At 46.1% G+C, this 21809-nt stretch overlaps 1 protein-coding gene across 1 annotated transcript in view; it reads left to right on the plus strand.

Moving 5' to 3' along the window:
• Positions 1 to 21809, plus strand: part of tacr1a (tachykinin receptor 1a) — a gene marked incomplete at its 3' end in the record, with an annotated part of 46247 nt that overhangs the window by 14656 nt on the left and 9782 nt on the right. Inside the window, exon 2 of the mRNA XM_083912692.1 lies at positions 8806 to 9000. Coding sequence (XP_083768818.1) covers positions 8806 to 9000 — 195 coding nt within the window. The remainder of the gene's footprint in view (positions 1 to 8805; positions 9001 to 21809) is intronic.

The raw sequence follows: 21809 nt of genomic DNA on the forward strand, positions 1-21809 counted from the left end.
CGTACGCGTCCGATCGGAAGAATAATCAGCGCTTTATTGAGTTGATAACCACCGCTGCGTGACCGCTAAGTGTGGCTGCGGTTGTTAGGGTCAGTGAAGCCGGTTAACCAAATGATATCCTGGGTATGGTGACCTCACTCCGTAGTAGTGTGGAGGAGGCCGTAGCTCAGTCCATAGGTGACTCGAGTCCCTGTGTGGACCATGAATGGAGCGTGGACTGGTGGCTGGAGAGGTGCCAGTTCATCTCCTGGGAACTGCTGTTGAGCAAGGCACCAAACCCTCAACTGCTCAGGGCGCCGGTCACTGGCAGCCCCCTCGCTCTGATATCTCTCCATTAATTGCATGTATATAGGTCCTGTCTGTGCATGTGTGTGTGTAATTCGGGGCTGTGTGTGTGTGTGTGTGTGTGTGTGTGTGTGTGTGTGTGTGTGTGTGTGTGTGACATGAATAATAATAATAGAGTGAAAAAATCAAATTTCCCCGTTGCGGGACTGATAAAGGAATTCTTCTTCTTCTTCTTCTGGTACAGGTTTCTGGTCACGGAAGCAAATGATTTATTTCACAGCATATTAACGGCAGCTTAGGTGGCCTTCTCTGCAGCTCTCTCACCTCTCTCCTCCAATTTCCACTTCCTCCACTCCATCCTCCGTCTTCAGCCCCCGGAGGGATCATCTCGGGAAGTTATTCCGCCCACTTTCTCTTTCTGGTTTCCTGTTTTCCTCCTCCAAAAAGAGACGAAGAGATGTGATACGACGAGGAACATTTAGGTCGGACTCCGTCCCACAGAGCAGAGGACGTGGAAATCCCTTTACTTCTTGGACAAATCAAAGTGAAAGTGAACTTTTATTGATTGAATATCATCAGAATATGTTTCCCAAATGAATGTTATGTTACAGTAAATACAGTCTGCACTACTTTCAAAGTCGTCACTACAAAGCTGACCGGCGACAGGAGGTCACACACTACACGATCTTTCCCCAGGAGTCCCCGAGGAGCATGTCTGGTCTTCTTTGTGTTGTCATGAAAGCATACATGAGAAGTGAGTGGGTGATGTATTGGTTACAGCTGACCTGATGAAATGGGGACCAGTGTCTGGATCCTCCTTCCCATCGTCAGCCATGCAGGAGAGCTCCCTTCAGCGAGGGGTTGGGCCCTGTTTGCCAGCAGGACTTTGTGGAAGTCTCCCTCTGGACAGTCTCGACAGCCCTTTCTGCTTCTCCGATGCTCCCTTGTGATATCTGGAGCTGTTTGTTACACATTTGAAGTCAGCATCTTTTGGAATCAGAGCAAACTTACAGCAGGAGAATTGCGGTCCCTTATCCGTGATAAGAACCTCCAGACATCCAAGCCTGGCAAAGACAGCTTTGCACCTCTTAATAACCTGTCTTGCTGAACTGTGCACGGCAAGTTGCACACTAAATATCTGGGGGAAAAGTCAACCAAGACCAGATAATCACCATTTTTCCACTTGAAAAGGCCTTCCCCCAATATCTGCCATGGCCTATTTTGTCTGTTATGACCAGTGGTTGGACTTTCCTGTGCACAGGTCTTACATTGTTCCACTTTCTGTTTTTTATGTGACAAAATACCTGGCCACAGAACAGATTACCTTGCTCGGACAAGCATTTGATTATCCCTCAATGCCCCTGGTGAAGTTCCGCAGTACATCCAGCCTCAGGTCTTCTCCATTATGCAAATCTGAAGGGTCTGTCCAACAGGGCTGCAACCTAACAAGGATTGTCTTGGCCGACCAGTGGTCTTCATTTAGAGCGATTAATTGACTAATTGACATTGTATATATATCAGTTGAGCTCTATTTATAGCCTGTTTTGTCTAGGTGCAACAACCACTTTGGTGCAACAACAACTTTGGTGCAACAACAAATGCAACAGCCTCTCAGCTTGCGTCTTTGAACAGTTCACACGATTTGCAAGCGGAGCGGCAGAGCGGATTGGCTTCTGATCTGGAGCTTTTGTGGGTGACTCCAAAAAACGTTAATGGATGGAAAATCAGGTCTAGAGCCATTTAGTGTGAACTAGACATCAGCTGCAGCATACCAGCAGGATTTCAGCAAATCAGGACCAAGCATTAACACATAATGCAATGTGGTAACATTATGGTTTGGTTTGACAGAATTACTTTTCCCATATATGTGAATAAGTCCCACTGATAGTGAATAGTGACCTATTATTGAATGCTACCTGTAATTTTATGGAGCGCTTATTTTAGAGCCTGCAGGAAGGCAAAGCTCTCGATCTACCGGTCAATCTTCGTCCCTACCCTCACCTGTGGTCCTGAAAGCTGGGTCAGGACCCAAAGAACGAGGTCGCGGGTACAAGCGGCCGAAATGTGTTTCCTCAGGAGGGGGTCTGGAGTCTCCCTTAGAGAGAGGGGGAGAAGTTTAGCATCCGTGAGGAACTCGGAGCAGAGCCGCTGCTCCTTTGCGTTGAAAGGAGCCAGTTGAGGTGGTTCAGGATCATCTAGTAAGGATGAACCCTGGGCGCCTCCCTAGGGAGGTGTTCCAGGCACGTCCAGCTGGGAGGAGGCCTCGGGGAAGACCCAGGACCAGGTGGAGAGATTAGATCTCCACACTGGCCTGGGAACACCTCAGGATCCCCCAGTTAGAGCTGGTTAATGTGGCCCGGGAAAGGGAAGTTTGGGGTTTCCTGCTGGAGCTCCTGCCCCCGAGACCCGACCCCGGATAAGAGGCTGAAGATGAGATGAGATGAGATGAGATGAGGGGCAAGTGAGCAGAGAACACTACAAACACATTAAGGAGTTAAGTGAGAGCAAGAACAACCTGGCAACTGAATGGATGGAAGATCCTGTGGCAACGTCAGGGCTTCTAAAAAATCCACATCCCTCAGAGTCAGTGTCACACATTTAGATATTTTAAACAGCTGCCTCAGAGCTGTGTCACCTTAGAGTGAACAAACAACACTCCAATCAACACATGTCACCTCCGATCACTGGAAAATCAACTACGATTAGAGCTGGGAAAATGGCTTTGAGGGTAGTGTCTTACTTAAAGGCACTTGGCTCACTGGAGGATTTTGTTATTAACAGGATTTTGTATTTATGAACTATATTCTGATATATATATACGTATATATAAGCAAATATAGAACAGTAACCAATGTGTCAAAAGAGAAGATTTGAATAAAAGAGGCCACAGTGGATATTCTATCAAATTACCAACAGTAAAAAATACTGTATATACACAGGTATATACAGATATATCTAGATCTTCTCCCAAAATAATTCAGTTTGAGAGATTTGACAGTCGAGAACACCTGTTGGCTCCATGTTGCTGTCCCCTCCACCACCGCTCTTGTTACAGTTTCCGGTCACGCGTCAGTCACATCAAAAACACTACGGGTGAAATTTGGGGAGGGATCAGGAGAGATAAAGGTATCGCCCCGAGGTCCCATGTATTTGTCCAATAGAGTGTGGAAGAGATGGGCGCTCAGCATATCGTTCTAAATCTCGCCTGTAAATTTGCGAGACTCATTGCTTTTCAGCCGGTGAATGTTCTCATGTGTCCAGGTCGTCGTTATTCCCAAAGCAATTTCAGTTAAAAGCAACTGGACTTGGTTATTTGTCTAGGAAGACGTTTCACCTCTCATCCAAGAGGCTTCATCAGTTCATGTACGCATCTGACCAGGCTGGGACTGGACCAGGACCAGGACCAGGACCAGGCTGGGACTGGTCCAACTAACTGGTGTGGGATCCAGGTATTTAACCTCTCACAAGGGCGATGATGTCACTGGAACCCTTTGTGCTCCAAGTGCCAACGACCGTCGTTAGAGTGGCAGTCGTTGGTGGGCAGATGGTTTCGACTTCGTTAGTGCTCTATTGAGTCTGAACGACAGTCGTTGGTGTCACACGGGGCCATGTGTGAACAGTTGTTCTTTGAGGTTAGATTGTTGAATGAAGGGATGAAAGGGCAGCATAGTAAATTGGAGATAAGTGGTGTCTCAGACCTCCATTGCTTTTAGCAAATGCATTACAAACTACTCATTGACCACCCAATTGTAATCATAGGATCAGAAATAATGAATAAATAAAGTGAATTAAAAATGAATTAATTCTGATGTAAAGCAGGAGGGGCGTTGCACAAGCGCCCTTTATGGGCCAGATGCCACTGTGCAGCATGGTGTTTGCGTTATTCGTGATTCCTGTTTTTTTGACACATTGCAGCATGTTTCCTAAATGCTGAGAGGACCGGATTTTCTAGATTAGGCTGACCTCAGCAAGCAAGCTCATCTTCTACCCTAGTGGACACACACTTGCATGTCTATGTGCGCATATACACACATGGGCTACACACTCGACCAGGGAAGAGGGGGCGCTGTGGTGTGCAGGTGTATATTGGTTTTGCACAGGACACGGGACGGTCTGCTGGGTATTGATGAGACTGAGTCATGTGTATGCATGTGGACTCATGGGAAACAACAGTGGCAATCTTTTAAATTACCCAACACACACACACACACACACGCACACACACACATGCTCTCTGCCACCCTCAACCAGCCTATTTCTGAAGGGAGTTTTATGTAACCATCTGCAAAACAACAACAACAAACCCCTCATGATCAAATTACCACAGCCTACTTTCAAATGCAATTGGGAAAAAAGGACAATTTCATCCGTCACTTATAGCTGCTTCCTTCTTAATCACTTCCCTTTCTCCAGGAAAACAGTGCAGCAGCCTCGTGGTGTTGTACTGCTGCATTGCCGTGGCGGTTTAGGTGCTATTTGCGGATAATTGGAGGTGTATGTCACCCATGCAATCTAGCATCCGCTGCCAATGCTGCCTGCCACCCAGTGAAAAGGTATGCCATTTGGAGGAATCAAACATTGCACACGGACAGATACGCGGTCCCAACGTTGTGCTGTTTCAGGATGTGTAACGAAAGGGAGGAGAAACGGGGAGAGCAGAGTTCTCCAACGACAGATCCATAAAAATGAAATACCTCTGAGCTGTAGCGGCGGTTGTTTTTTATTTTTTTCCAACTTTTTTTAAGTGAAAAAAATGAGTGTTCATCTTGAGTTATGCTGGAGGAGTTACAGTATCGATTGCTCTCTTTTCGCTGGCAGAACAATGAATCAGACAGAACGGGTTGAGTTCATCAAACTGAAGCACAGTGAAATTGGATGGAAAGTGAAGCAGTGTTTGAACGTGCGGAGCAGACATCAGTCACAAAGCTGATGCAAGTTAAACATTTGCAGATTGACTTTAAAATTGGCTCCGTGCTGTCGCCCTGAGGGATTCGTAGCTATCTTCATGACTCTCCATCATCCCATTTGTTTTCCATTTATTCCAGTTCCAGCTCTCATTGGACAGAACACCGTATCATTCAGAGCGCGCTAAACGAGATGTGAAATACGCTCTCCGTAGTCATTCTGTTAAGTGACTCGTTTGTTAAATCCCTTGACGTTCCCTGACCGTCCCAGTTTCCTATAAATTACGTTCTTTTACATCTACAACTAATCGATAACAACGTTCATCACCACTGCAGTCATACAGTGCGGCTCATCGTCTTCATGACAGTGGAGAGCATTTCCTGTCAAACCTATCCGGCTGTTGAGTCTGACGTAACATTCATTCATCTTTAACTGCTTGTCCCTGTCGGGGTCGCGGTGGGCTGGAGCCGATCCGTGCTGACATCGGGCGTGAGGCGGGGCCCACCCTGGACAGGACGCCAGTCTATCACAGGACACATAGAGACGAACAGAGACAGACAACCATTCACACCTACGGGTGATTTAGAGTCATCAATGAACCCAACACCTGCACGTCTTTGGACTGTGGGAGGAAACCGGAGAACCCGGAGAAAACCCATGCAGACACGGGGACAACATGCAAACTCCACACAGAAGGGCCCCAGCCGGGATGCGAACCTGTAACCTTCTTGCTGTGAGGCGACAGTGCTACGATTTCCAGGTCCAAACGCTCCGTTGAAACAAAACAGACACAACGGCCGAACATGTGAACAATTACAATCGCCTCTAACTGTCAGGCCTGGGCAGGACTGAGGACTCAGATGTGAAAGTGAACAGGTTATGCAGGCTTTTATTCTGAAACCTCAGCTTAGCAAAAGGCTCAAACCCAAGCTTGAGCTGCACTGAGCAGTAAAAACACAAAACAAAGTCACTCCGCACAGGAGGAAAACAAAGGGACGATAAAATGAGCTTCTCCAAAAAACAAGGCTGACAAAAACGCAATCAAAATCAAAATCACCCTCCTTCAGAGGAAAAACAGAAAAGCAGAAAACAAGAGGGTGAAGATGCTCAGACTCAAAGGCTGGGACAAAAACATGTCTCTCTTAATTACATTCTGTATTGTATCCCATATGAAACCCATGTGAATACTCAGGATCCTTTCATTCTTAATGAACCTCAGTCTTCAGTCATGACAGATTCAGCGCCCACCGACCGTTTTATAATGACTGAACCTTTTCCTGTTGTCTGCTCGGGCGTCCAGAACGCACTCAATCTGAGCACAGTGCCTGCGTGCCAGCAGGGGTGGTGATGATGATTTAGGCCGTGGAGCGAACAGACCACTGTCCTCTGCAGGTGCGTGTTTGATTGTGACATCAACAGCCCGGCTATGACTCACCTACACGAAGAGAAAAAAAGCCACATGGCTGCCAGCGCCGTTTGAAGCGGAGCCAAAGTAAAGCCCAGGCTGTGATCTCCCATTTTCAGCCGACCGCTGGGAGCGTTTGATTTCAACGCCTCCCTCTGCTCTCTGATATAATTAGAGGGAGAACGTCCTTTTAACAGATTAATTTGCGTTATTAGCGGGATTAAGCTTTTAATTAGACCTCTTTGGCTCGAGACGGAGTTTCACTAAAGAGCTTTACGTTAAAGGGAGCCAAGGAAATAATAACCACGCTGATGTTAATACTGTGTAGACGTTAATATATGCAGTGTTTGCTTCCAGACTTCTGGTCTTGCATGAAAAGTATTTCAGACCATGGTTTTTAATGCGAAGTACAGAAATATAATATGTGTCTCTGAGAAATGCTAAATCAAACCAGCACTTTACTGATGAACGCAGCTGCCAGGTCGTCGGGTAATGAGGCAGAGCGGCAAATGTTGACGGGGTTCAAATGACAGTACGTCGATACAACTAAATCTGATTAACCCCGAGCCAGAAGTCAACGCGGAGGATAAAGCTGGGATTATTATTTTCTCCTCACACTCTTTATTGAATTTTTACTGAGGAAATTAAAACTCATTTCCCGTAGAGGCTCGGCGTTAGGACGTACGGTCATTTCGAGTTGTTCCTGTGCTCCATCATCTCACTGATTAGGAGCCTCATTAGGACAATGCGCTTTGATTAGTTAAATGCCGAGGGGAGACGTTTGACTAGAGTTGTTCTCCGCAGCAAACAATCTTTCTGATGTAACTCCAGGGTTGGTTTCACACATTCAATCAAAAAAGAAAGCAGAGGAAGAATTCCTTTATAAGTCCCGCAACGGGGAAATTAAACTTTTTCACTCTTATTATTATTTTTCATGTTACACACACACACACACACACACACACACACACACACGCACACACACACACACACACATGCCCGAAATACACACACATGCACAAACAGGACCTATATACATGCAACTAATGGAGAGATGTCAGAGCGAGGGGGCTGCCAGTGACCGGCGCCCCGAGCAGTTGGGGGTTCAGTGCCCAGGAGATGAACTGGCACCTCTCCAGCCACCAGTCCACGCTCCATTCACGGTCCACACAGGGACTCGAACCGACGACCCTCCGGTTCCCAGCCGAGTCACCTATGGCCTGAGCTACTGCCGCCAAAATGCAGAAAACAAATTTTGTACCGGTATGAATTCTGTTAAATGGAAGCTCGCTGTTTTGTTTTGTTTGTTAGATTCCTATTAAATATGTCAGATGTGTGTGTGTCTGTGTGTGCGTGTGTGTGTGTGTGTGCGTGTGTGCGTGTGTGTGTTCTGCAGGTTGTGTTTAGTGTGAGTTACCCTCCAGGAACTCTATTATTAGTTGATGAAATTAGCACTTTTTTTCACATTGCCTACATCGAAGACCTAAATAACTCACACACTCAACAATGAAGCCTCCGTCTGTGCTACTCTTTATTCTCTCTGTGCCTCTACATGAAGAATCAAACACACTCTTACTAATCTCACTTCTCTGGTTAGACGATGGTTGATGGTTGCAGTTTTGGCTTGGAAGTTTTCATTAGTAGTTCTATGAGTCACTTTAATGTGTTAACAGTAGTAATGTGGGGATTTTGTTCTTTAATCTGCTCTTCAGCAGGTAAAGCACATTGTTTTAAAGGGGACCTGTTATCCTCTGTTTCCAGGTTCATGCATGCATGTTGGGTTTCTACTTGAACATGTTTACACGCTTTAATGTTCACTTCATGGTCTCCGCTCCACTGCCACACTGGTACCATGTAGCTACATGTAGTAAACGGTGGACTGTGGGGGGGTATAGCAGCACTTTATACCACAAATAACGCTTTTTAAACCAAGCACAACTCAGACCTATCACCAGTCTAACCTAACATAAGCAGCTGCTGACTGTAAGTTCATATGAATAAGTGTATTCATGTTATTGACACTATTTAGGAGTAAATTTTAGATGGATATAGATGTCTGGACATTTTCATCAGCATCAGTTGGTTGCTGTGATCAACTGCATTGTGTCAGAGGTGGTGGTGAGGACTATACGAGGGCTCCCAGGAAGGTCTGGGTCCTCGGCTCAAGTGCTGCTCAGCCTCACCGTATCTTATCCCCTTCACTCCCGCAGGTACATGGCCATCATCCACCCTCTGCAGCAGCGCATGTCGTCCACAGAGACCAAGGTGGTGGTGGGAGTGATCTGGGTGCTGGCTCTGCTACTGGCCTTCCCTCAGTACTATTATTCCAACATGGACCAGCTCCCCGACCGGGTGGTGTGCTACATCGACTGGCCAGAATACACCGTGTGCGACTTCAAAAAGATGTGAGTCTCCCTGTTCAACGGCTATTCAAATAGTCAACAAGCAGCGTTAATTACTTTTGAATTGACAGCAAATGTGGGTGGAGGCTGTTTGTATTAAGTGTAAATGAGAGAGAGCGGCGGAAAACCACGGAAGCATTTTGCGCTTCGCAGTGAATAAATTGAAGGCACATCATAGGGGATTTGTGTTCTCCCTCCACTGAAAGGCAAATGAACTGAGTTGGACAGGATGAAAGAACAATTAGATTTAATTGAAGCCTTACTCCACCATTCATTCTCCCTTTGTGGGTCTGCTGTGACGACGACTGAGGTAAAGGAGACGTACGCTTTTCAAGAACAGTGAACCAGGAGCTGTGCATGGGAAAAGATTTCAAGACGTGCAACCAGACAAGTCAGAAAGAAACGTCTTAGAAAGCAATTCTGGGGAATGAATGGGCCTCATCTTTAGGTTTAAGCACATTTTTTGATCAGAAATGCTTAAATCTGAGGTCTCAGTAGAATTTCTGGCTCTTTTTCTGGTCTTTTAAAGTCCTTTATTGCTACGCCAAAGCTGAGAACTTCGATTTCCACTTAGTTCAGCTTTTCGCACTCATGTTAACTCACTAACAAGGTGTCACAAGCTTTTACTCACACTTTTAGCAACCTGCCTTGTAAAAACCTTGAGTCTGACAGCACTGGACAAACCTCATCTCCTGTCTAACACCAAAGCAGGATCTGATTCCTGTGAAAAGCCTAAAGTGAACAGCACGCCCACCTGGCAGTTGTTTACCACATCACAACAGGCTGACGTCTGCGTTGGAGGCACGTCCCTGAGTCCAACTTCGCTAAAAGCCAGCTGTCCCCCTTTGCAATTTTGCCTTGATTCTATAAATGAAAGCGTCTGTTCACGCACCCCCTTGGGTGGCCAAATACAGACTTGATTTGATATTGTTAGACCTTTGAATTGCAACAGATTTAGAGTTCTCAGCCACAGGGCTGCAACATTTCTAAACTAACAAACAGTGATAAGATTTTATTCCTCAGGCATTCTGAGTGTTTTTCTTTATCAGAGTCGAGTTGTTGGTGTTCTGCTTATTGTTCAGCAAAATGATGGATTTTTTTATATGTTTCTCCGTAATGGGCCTTTTAGAGGCAACATATCAGAAAGCCACCAGCTATCTATAACACAAAAATGTATGTGTACATCAGTGGCGGGGACAGGGGGTGTGTTGAAAAACGCCTGCTGAAGTGCTCTCTAGGAGCCAAAACGCCTGTTAAAGTGCCCTCTAGGAGCCAAAACGTGTTTTAAAGTGTCCTCTAGGAGCCAAGACGTGTGCTAAAGTGCCCTCTAGGAGCCAAAATGCATGCTAAAGTGCCCTCTAGGAGCTAAAACGTGTGCTAAAGTGCCCTCTAGGAGCTAAAACGTGTTTTAAAGTGTCCTCTAGGAGCCAAGACGTGTGCTAAAGTGCCCTCTAGGAGCCAAAACACATGCTAAAGTGCCCTCTAGGAGCCAAAACGCGTGCTAAAGTGCCCTCCAGGAGCCGAAACGCATGCTAAAGTGCCCTCTAGGAGCCAAAACGTGTTTTAAAGTGTCCTCTAGGAGCCAAAATGCCTGTTAAAGTGCCCTCTAGGAGCTAAAACGTGTTTTAAAGTGTAGGAGCCAAGATGCGTGCTAAAGTGCCCTCTAGGAGCCAAACGCATGCTAAAGTCTGTGCACGCCACTGGTGTACATGTATTTTTGTCTGAAGGGGGACTTCCAATCAAGAATCCATACATCACAGATCTTTAAAGTCCTGCTATGATTAATACTTTTATGGTCCACCCACCACATAAAAAGCAACTCTACCCTTTCTCCCTCATTGAAAAATCCTGTATCTGACCTCACGCCCTGCCCACCACTGCATCTTGCGTTAGGTTGCTCAGTGGAAGAGACGCACGCATCAGGATGGCTGGAATCATCATAGAGATTCTGTCGTACGTGCTTGAGCCTCAGAGTCAGATGAGGAGTCTGTTGTGCGCCAAAATCGACGACTAGCAGACGTATCACGGTGTAGTTATCCCCTTTTTTTGTGAAAGTCCCTCTCCACATACATGTTAACGTATTTAAAAACAACTACTACTATGAATTTCCCCAAGAGAAAGTAAAAAAACCTCAGCGATGGAGCTGGAAGGCTCCTCTACTGTTTAGACTCCCTTACCGAACCATTCTGGACCTGGCTTCACCCCCTGCTGCTCGAGCCCATGCGTGCGATGCTAGCTCGAGCCTCTTCGGTTGCTACTTGTAGCTTCTACCTGAGGTTTATGAGGGGGCTTAGGTTTAAACTGAACCGTGCAAACCACTCGTCAAGAGGACTAAAATTGGAAAGAATCAGCCATAGGCCTACATGTTTGAGGCGGCGGGGCAGCGGAGCCTCGTTGCAATAATTTTGACAAATTTGTTGGCATTTATTTTTTGTTAAACAAATGTTTATTTCAAATACATGTCGACCAATTGCAACCTTGCCTGAATAAGCGTGTCTGCGATACCTTAAAGGGGCTCCTCTTGAAACACTAAAGAGGTAAAACAGTTGGCTTGGATTGCCTCCACAGGGCTCTCACCCCGATAAGTGAAATAACGTAACGTAGCATTTGTTTGCTGCTATATTCATGTTCTGGATGTTGAGTACAGTCCCTTTTATTAACGGTTGATCACCAGCATGCCCCTTCAGTCTTCTCTTGCCCAAATGGATCAATGACCCAACGCAGCGGTCACATATCCAGATGTCTTTACGTATTTAATCTGATCTGTTGTCAGTGTTGCCTGTAAGTGATCAACCTGTAAATAGTCAAATGTTTGGTGGAGGCTGAGGTTTACTGGAGACAGCAGTCTGATGCTTCCTCTGTGCTGCAGCATCCTGCCATTCAAACTAGCATCCACCAGCCTCATGAGGTGATTTATCACGCTGACGGTAAATATTCACGTATCTGTGCCTCAAATCTCAGCATGAAAGCTTTGGTTAACCTGCTACACAACAGCTTTTTTAGCCTTATCCTGTTTCTCTCCTCGTGTGATAGCGCGTTTCTTTCCCCCCAAGAGGGAGCGTGGCCTTTACGATAAGGAGAGACTGGTTCAGCTCTTTAGCTCGGGGCCATAAAGCCCCTCTATCAGGATCTGTTTTAGCACATGGCAGGGGAACAGATCTAAGATAAGCGTTTTGGGATTTATTGTTGTGGCAAACAAATGCAAAGCAACTCTTCAGCAGAGAGGTATTAATTGTGTGAATGCTGACTCAGCATGATTCAGTCCCCTCCTAAAGAATGCATCTATTGCAGGAAATATCCAGAATATCCAGTGAATATGAAAGTATTGTTCAACTGCCTGATGCAAGATGTCGCATACTACAATGTAAAGTTCTTTGTATTGTCTTGTGTGTGAGTGTCAGAGGTTTCATATGACCACATGCACCGGCGCTGACTCCAAGCTAGCTCTGATGTCACAGATTCCTTCTCATAAGGCACATTAACCCTAGTGTTGCTTTAGTCAACGAACCTTTATCACGTGACGAAAACTACACAAGAGGAGACGAAAATGCCGGGCGTGTGACGATGACTGAGACCAAATATATAACGCAGTTTTGTTGACGAATAAAAACGTAAAAACGACACGAAATGTCGTTGTTTCGTCTCGTTTAGTCACGTTATTATTATTTTTATTTTGAAGTTTTCTCCCAGTCTCGCGTCTTTACACACTTTACACACACACACACACACACACACACACACAGACACACACACACACACACACACACACACACACACACACACACACACACACACACACACACACACACACACACACACACACACACACACACACACACACACACACACACACACACAGGGTTCTAGTTCCTCCCTGACTGACTCACTCTATAAAGTGTTGTTTTTGGCGGCCTGTTTTACATTTAGTCTAGTTTAAGTCAAAGAAAATTGTACATTAGTCTCTTTTTAGTAATGCAATTATATTTAATCAATATAATAAAAGTACCTAGTAATATTGACGAAACCAACATTTTATTTTAGCCTTTGTGAAAAACAAAACTAAGTAAAGTATTTGGCCAACAAGGGGAAGTTTAGTGCACTGGCCGGGGCGCGGTGCGGAAGGACAGTGTGAGTGCGCCCTTCCATTATGTGACCGGCCCAGGTATAGCGAGTACAAACTGGCGGGCCGGCGGAGGGAGAGGGAGGGGGGACAAGTACCCTAAAGCCCGGGGCACGGTGCGGGAGGACAGTGTGAGTGCGCCCTAATTCACCCTCCTCCTACCCACAAATTGAACACACACAGACTACAGACTGGGTCACCTGGAGACCACAGGGACTAACTACTGTAAGAAACAACCACAGTAAGATGCGTTACTTCGTCTCAAAATAGTATTATTTATGTAAATTATGTTATCACGCAGGGTGGTGTGGCCTTTAGCTCTGTCGCCTCACAGCGAGAAGGTTCCAGGTTCGCATCTCGGCCTGGGCCCTTCTGTGTGGAGTTTGCAGGTTCTACCCGTGTCTGCGTGGGTTTTCTCCGGGTTCTCCGGTTTCCTCCCACAGTCCAAAGACGTGCAGGTGTTCGGTTCATTGATGACTCTAAATCACCCGTAGGTGTGAATGGTTGTCTGTCTCTGTTCGTCTCTATGTGTCCTGTGATAAATTGGCGTCCTGTTCAGGGTGGACCCCGCCTCACGCCCAATGTCAGCTGGGATCGGCTCCAGCCCCCCGCGACCCCGACCCCGACCCCGGGATAAGCGGTTGAAGATGAATGAATGTTATCAAGTACATGTTATGTAACTTATTTGTATTGAAACTGTTGCGCCATAATTTCCCTCGGGATAAAAAAAGCTTCTTGAATCTTGAATCTGAAGCTTGTATCAAGAATAAAAGATAAGAGGAAGTTACAGTTCATTTGCATATTGTGTAAAAATGGAGAAAAGACAGAAGACACATGAATAAATCTGTGTCTGCTGCATCTATGGCTCGCTCCTTGTCATCCTCATACTGTGAGAAACTTTAAATTAGCACCAATTATACGACTCGTGCTGCAAAACCCTCATTAAAACAGAAACAATGAGCTCATTTAGAACTAATTGATTGGCAGCCGTTTATAAACGGTAGGTCTGCGGGTGCCCCGGTCATTAGGATGAGGGTTAAACTGGGATTAAAGGTGAGCCCAGAGGATCTTCCATCCCTCAGCAGGTGAATGTGAAAACAGCCGTCTGGTGTCAAACAATGAGCAAAACCTATTTCAACTGGAGGAGGATGGAAACTTTCACACACTCTTCGGTTGTATTATTTCCCTTGCTGGTTGGAGCACTCTTTGCATATCATTTTAAACTCTCCCAGAGTTTTTTACAAGCTTGCCACTCAACGTCTGCTGTGATGCAGCAGGTGAAGGAAGGTTAAAACACGCACTGAGTCTGATTCATAGTCAGGCAACGTGACGCTGCTCTGGCAGTGACGGTCAGTGTTGACTCGTCACCTTTCCTCCAGATATCAAGTTTCTTTGGGCGGCTAAAATAGAACCAAAGGCCTTTTCGTATCATACCAGTGACTAAGCATTAATGAGAATCAATAGTGGCGTTTCCATTGCAGTTCCATTACAGTGAGCCGCCCCCTGGTCCTGTCGAAGAGGGCAGGGCCCTTTTTCCTTCACTGAAAAAAGCCCGGCTGCTGATTTGATATAACTCCAAGCAGGATGTGACGTAGGTAGTACTCGACGCCACAAGCATCATCACTTTTATCATCCAATGGTGGTGTGGTACTATTTTATTTTTTACTACCAGAGTGCAGAAAAGGATTTGTGCAAGCGCATCTTTGCACAGGCTTGCTAAAATGAGTGCTGCAGCGGCTCCAGGGTGGATTCTGACCTGTGGCCCTTTGCTGCATGTCAACACCCCCCCATCTCTCTCTCCAATTACACACACACACACACACACACACACACACACACACACACACACACACACACACACACACACACACACACACACACACACACACACACACACACACACACAGACACACACACACACACACACACACAGTAGTAGTACTGAGCTGTTCCTGAGTAGAGATACGCTCTAACATCCTCCGCACCGGTGCCATTGCTGCAGCGGCTCCCGGATGGATTCTGACCTGTGGCCCTTTGCTGCATGTCAACAGCCCCCCCTATCTCTCTCTCCAATTACACACACACACACACACAGACACAGACACACACACACACACACACACACACACACACACACACACACAGTAGTAGTACTGAGCTGTTCCTGAGTAGAGATACGCTCTAACGTCCTCCGCACCGGTGCCATTTTGTCACTGTCACTAATTCACACTTTTTGACAGCTACCGAAAATGTTGGAGTGTTTTCTCTCATGTTATATGAAACATGACTGGATGTTGTGATAAACTCTTTCTTGAACGACACAGAGTACATTTTAATAGTGGTCGGATCTCGAAGTGCTCGTAAAACTGTCTGAATGTCAACTACAATATTCAAACTGCAACTATTCTGTCTTTGTCACTTGGAGAAACAAGTGCTGCCGACAACAATCCAAACCCCATTCAGGGTGACACTTCACACCTCCGGAGTCTGGTAAATCCCCCTTGGATCCTTTTTTGTAATGGAGACACACCGAGTGAGAGGACATGACCTGAAACTTTCCCAGTGGCCACATGTTACCTAAACAGAAACGCGTCTAATGCAACACTCTGTAGTTATGCAACACTCTGTAGTTATGCGCTGCTCGTGCAGAGGAAATAGCAAAATCTGTCATTGCTGCCGAAGCACACCAATTCCATCTCCCTTCACCCCGTGATCTACGACCAAAGGCAAAGCGAAGAAGTGTATTGTTTTCTTAATCTTCCACTTGCACATGCTGATACCTTTGCTCTGCTAGACCAACCTCTGAAGCCGCTTTAAAATCACACGGCGAAGGATCTGCAGGATGCGGAGTGATTTATTCACACTTTGTGCCGCCCCGGTAACTCCAATTTCTACCATTTGTCTTTTTGTAATCCCACTGGCGTAACTGTCTGACACACACACACACATGAAGGCACAAACACAGGTACATGTACAGTCCCACAAATACACACGAGCAGTTCAATGCACACAGCAAAACACCCACGCAATGACGCGCGTACGGTACGCAGGCACTCAGACACACGGCAACAGCGCTCTGATCACAGCTCTGCTGACGGCAACCTTTCAGCTCATCAGCAACACCGTTCATCCTGCTCTGCTACTGCGTCCCCCTTCTCCTGCTCCTGTTACATTTCTCCACGGAAATATAGTTTGTTGTGAACAGCGCGACGGCAATTTCATTGTTCATTAAGGGGTGCCAGCTGCACTTATTACTTTTTTAATGAAACTGTAATCAGTGACACATAGGGGCTGAGTAAGAAAGCAGTAGTCATTCCGCTCAGCTGCTGAAGCTGTAAACGACACATCTGATTAAGGCTGACCCCGGGTTACATCCCGCATGTATTCTTTCCGGGTGCTGCCCCGCCGCCGCTATTACAGTCACCCTGTCTGATGGCCTGTCTGCTGCCTCTGCACTCAGTGGGAATAGTAAATCAGGTTGTAAAGGAGGCTATTAATAGACGACAGTGTTTGCGAATGCACACTTGCATAGATAGCTGTTGTACACTGCTACAGAAACCACACTCCCATATCACACCTACACAGAGACACACACACACACACAGACAGACACGGACACACACTTCTACACAGTGAGCAGGAGATTAGAAACCCTCCCATGCCCTGCATTAACATTTGCACCTGTCTCCATTCTGCAACAGCAACTTATTTCCACGCTTGCTTTGCATGAAAACAGATTTTAAAAAGTCTAATATATAAACTTCATGCGTGCCAATTCAAGTAAAGGGGATATGTCATAAAAAAAACTCCCTTTTTCAGTGCTTGTGCACACACGTTTGGGTATCTGGAGTGCCTACCAACCCACGCACTGTGAAATAAGACGGCCCTGTTGGTTCTGTGGGCTGCTCAGAGTGGAATGTGCAGAATACGTCCCCTTATTAAAGGCTCGAGTGTCATTGTAGCTGAAGAGTCGCTGGGCTTTTAAAAGACATGAAGACTCTGTGTAGGAGGCAGCTGTTCTTAGACAAATGTGAGACAATCAGAAGCTGTAACAAGTACTTTAATCACAGGTTCACAATACCAAATCACAGTCTGGATAGAATTTACTGCATTTATTACTTAAGTGATGGAGTGAAGTACAATTTAGATGCACTTGTACTGTACAAAAGTTTTTCATTTCATTATTTATACTTCTACTCTTGCACTTTATGAGGCAGCATGGGATGATGATCGGGGCGGACTGTGGCTCAGATGGAGCGGGTCGTCTCCCATTCGAGAGATCGATGCGTCGATCCCCGACTCCTCCGGTCCGCATGTTGAAGTGTCCTTGGGCAAGACCCTGAACCCCCAAATCAATCCCCGTGCTGTGCATGTGTGTGTGAATGTGGTGTGAATGGTTAGATTGGATGGTATGTAGATATCCACTGCCATCAGTGTGAATGTCTGTGTGAATGTGACACAGTGTAAAGCGGTTGGCGTCACATACAGGCGGATCACTGCAAACAACCTGGTGATCGTGATTTTGATATCCACTGAACTCAAACAGTCTCTGTTAGAATAATTGTACATAAAGTAATCCCATATTTACTCCAATTATCTTTACATTTCAACTAACATTACTTGGTGTGTGTGTATAGCCAGTTCGTGCTGAGTGGATGCAGGTCAAGGAAATCAGATAAGCGTGACTGTTGATGAGTCACCAAAAGGGGGGGGTCTGTGAAAACACAGACCCTGCTCAACTGATTAATGACAAGACATGTTTTAAGGCTTCTTTAGAGTTGTAAAGTCATAAAGACAATGAATTGTCCATATGTCTTGAGTTGCAGCTGTGTGACCCTCACCTTAAGAATGGTAAGTCATTGTAAACATTGTAACCACCATAAACCAATAAAATCACGGGGTCCGACAGAGATGACCTCAGAGCGGTAGGAGATTTGTAACTGAGCAGATCTCTGTCCGTTCTCCTTGCAAGTAAAATAACTCTTGTCTTTCTCTCTTTTGTTAAGTTTTGGGTGTTTTAGGTTGCTTGAAACTGACAGTCTCCAACACCAGGTTGCTGCACGTCCATTGTTGAGTCGTGACCATCATGTGTGGCCTCTGGTTCAATGGAACCGACTATGACCCCTAATTCACCCATTAACGCAGCCAGAATTAACAAAATATGCTCATTTTGGAGAATCTTCCTCATCTTTTTATCCTTTAGAGAATATTTGCTTCTTCTAAGAGATTAAATACACAAAATTGGTCGATATTACTCTGAAAAACACACCCACACCGAGTGGATACACATACATTAGTTATTAGACACACGCGAACACACACTCACAGACGGAGTACACCTTGTCCTCTCTCCACTAAATTGGGCTTCACATGACATGAGGTTGAGATTAGTGCCAGTAAGGCAGCGTGGAGCAAGGCTTCCTGTTACCTGTTTTCTTTTGCCTCGGCTGACAGTCAAAGTCAAAAGAACCGCTGCCCTTCCTCCCAACACACACGTTCATGAATCATGTATATTGATTAAACCGCCACATTTGAATAACAAGGCTCAGTTAAACCCTGCATTCCCTTTACATAACCCACACTTTAATGCTCATATGACACACACACACACCCACACACACACACACACACGAAATTAAAGCAACATGGGTCACCGTGTCTAATTTGTCAGTGTGTGTGTGGCCTCCGTTGAAGGTGCTCTTATTGATTCAGCTCATGTGACAGCTAGGTGACATAGTACAGCTTCTATTCCCTAAGGCGTCATCCATCAGTGGAGCTCAGGAGTCCCCCTGCTCTTACAAGGCTACACTACAGTTGATTTGCAGTAAATTAATATATTTCAAAACTGGTATGCATAGAACTTGCAGCGTTATTGTGTCCAGCCTTATTGCGAGCACAGACCTTCATGCATTCTCGATGGTGATGTTTCGCTGCAACGAAAGTGAAACAGACAGTGAGTAGCGGCTTTAAATAACTTATCTACCGGTGGTGTGGTGGTTAGCACTGTCGCCTCACAGTGAGATGGTTCAAATCCCAGCTGGGGCCCTTCTGTGTGGAGTTTGCATGTTGTCCCCGTGTCTGCGTGGGTTTTCTCCGGGTTCTCCGGTTTCCTCCCACAGTCCAAAGACGTGCAGGTGTTTGGTTCATTGATGACTCTAAATCACCCGTAGGTGTGAATGGTTGTCTGTCTCTGTTCGTCTCTATGTGTCCTGTGATAGACTGGCGTCCTGTCCAGGGTGGACCCCGCCTCACGCCCGATGTCAGCTGGGATCGGCTCCAGCCCCCCACGACCCCGACAGGGACAAGAGGCTGAAGATGAGTGAATGACATTGTGGCCACCGCCGCCATGTTGGTGGATTGGCGAGCGCAACCCGCTCTCCAATTTAGCAGTGAGCCGTCTCTCCAGTGGTGGATCTAGAACATTTTAATGGGGTGGCAAGAGGTCTTGTTATGATGGCATGGGAGGACGGTACGCAGGAATCCCCTTATGAGAATCGTTTTAACGAAACGAAAACAAAAACACTTTAAAAAATGTATTATTTTATCATGCACTAACACACACCACAACAAGGGTTCTTAATGCACAACGGGAACAAGTCCAATTTATAAGGAAGGAGAATAAAAACATGCCATATGGTCCAGGGAGAACTGCAGTTGTACTCTCTGGCTCCCTGTCAGCTTCATCTGCCTCCTGCCTCTGTCCCACAGTCTGAATCTGCAGCCTCCTCTTCATCCCTCACATTCAATTCTTATTTTTCTTCATCTCCTTCTGTGGCCTTCTGCTCTGACCCTCCTGGTCTCTCCACTGTACTACCGTCTCCTTCTCCAGTTCCCTCCTCTTCCTCCTGTGCACTCTTTCTTTCTTACCGAAAAAAACCCAAAACAATGTCTCAGTGTCCCTACTTTCAACTTTCCTTTTCATTGTGATGCTTCGGCTGCTCTCTCCAGCTACTCTGGCCTGCAAGAGTCAAGATGTGAAAAGCTCTGGTTACCCTTGTATTACATGACACTGTAGGGCCACGTAGCTAATAAGTACAATACGCGAAAATTAGGAACATTGTGTCTCAGAAAGATGCAGAAAAACTAGTCCATGCATTTGTTACTTCAAGGCTGCACCTCCTTATTATCAGGCTGCCCCAATAAGTCTGTTAAGAGTCTAGACAACAACATAGTTCTCCTGTATTTGCTTCTTCGCACTGGCTACCTGTAAAATCCAGAATAGAATTTAAAATCCTTCTCCTTACCTACAAAGCTCTTACTGGTCCGGCTCCGTCGTATCACACAACGTAGACACACAACCATTCACACCTACGGGTGATTTAGAGTCATCAATGAACCCAACACCTGCACGTCTTTGGACTGTGGGAGGAAACCGGAGAACCCGGAGAAAACCCACGCAGACACGGGGACAACATGCAAACTCCACACAGAAGGGCCCTAGCCGGGATTCAAATCAGGAACCCTCTCGCTGTGAGGCGACTGTGCTAACCACCACACCACTGTGTCGCCCACCTATAAAAGAGAATGAATACAAAAATTATATTTTATACTTTAATTTCATTTCGATTGGGTTTCAGCGTGTTAGGCTGATCGGAGGTTCAGTCCTGGAATAAGGTTTTCATATTTAGATGTCAGGCCCCTCTCCCTATCTCTTCTGCCAGTGCACTAGATCAATATGACTTTGATTGAATGTTGTTAAGTAATAAAGCATGAAAACCTCCAAGCTGGATTACTTTTTAGTGGCACTGTTTGTATTAAAACAGCTTGAGCTTTGGGTCCACCTCAGAGGTAATGAGTTGTTTTCCAAAGCTCATTTACATTTTTGTTGCAGTTCACCTGTTACAGACACGTGCCAATCTCTCTGACCTCAGTCTCTGAGCACATTTTGGCTGCTGGATTCATTTTGTTATGGCACCATTGTTTACTGAGACAACACAGAGCCAAAACTCAGCAAAGGCTGTTTGTTTATGGGATGTTGGATCTGGTACTGACCATTATACTGCCTACAAAGCCACTTTAATCATGCAAATCAGCACGATCAGTAAATGATCCACCAACTCTCTCTGCGGTGAAGAGGCTGGGCCCCTCTCTGTCTTTCAGGGCGCACTCACACTGTCCTTCCACACCGGGCCAAAGCAGGTTTTACGGGTAAAGCCTAGTGCGTTTGACCAGTGTGAATGCATCCGCTCCGCGCATAACTGCGGCCAACTGGCCGTCCACGGCCCGTCTGAGAGAGGTGGGCTTTTGTAGAGCGCGTTTGCACATGTACGAGCACGAGCACGACGCCTACGTATGTGCGCATGTTGGGACATAGAAAATAGGAGGGACCATGCGCGGACATTTAAAACAATGGCGGTGAAAGGTTCACGTTGGTGTGATGCGGAGGTGGAGTGTTTACTGCAGATTTGGTCGATGAAAAGATTCAAAAACAGTCAACAAGACGCACAAAAACTCAGAGGTCTACGGAAAGATCTGGAAACAAAGCCACGCATCGCCATGACGTCAATCAATGCGTGTGACGTGTTACGGCGTGATGACGTATAGGCAGCAAGAAGCCTTCTCCGAGGCCCAGGTAGTGTGAGTACAGACGACCTGGGGTGCGGGGGGAGAGGGAGGGGCAGGTACCCTAAAGCACGGGGCACGGTGCAGAAGGACAGTGTGAGTGTGCCCTCAGAGATATGACCCACACAAC

Source organism: Echiichthys vipera (assembly GCF_963691815.1).
Source record: "Echiichthys vipera genome assembly, chromosome: 4".
NCBI lineage: Eukaryota > Metazoa > Chordata > Actinopteri > Perciformes > Trachinidae > Echiichthys > Echiichthys vipera.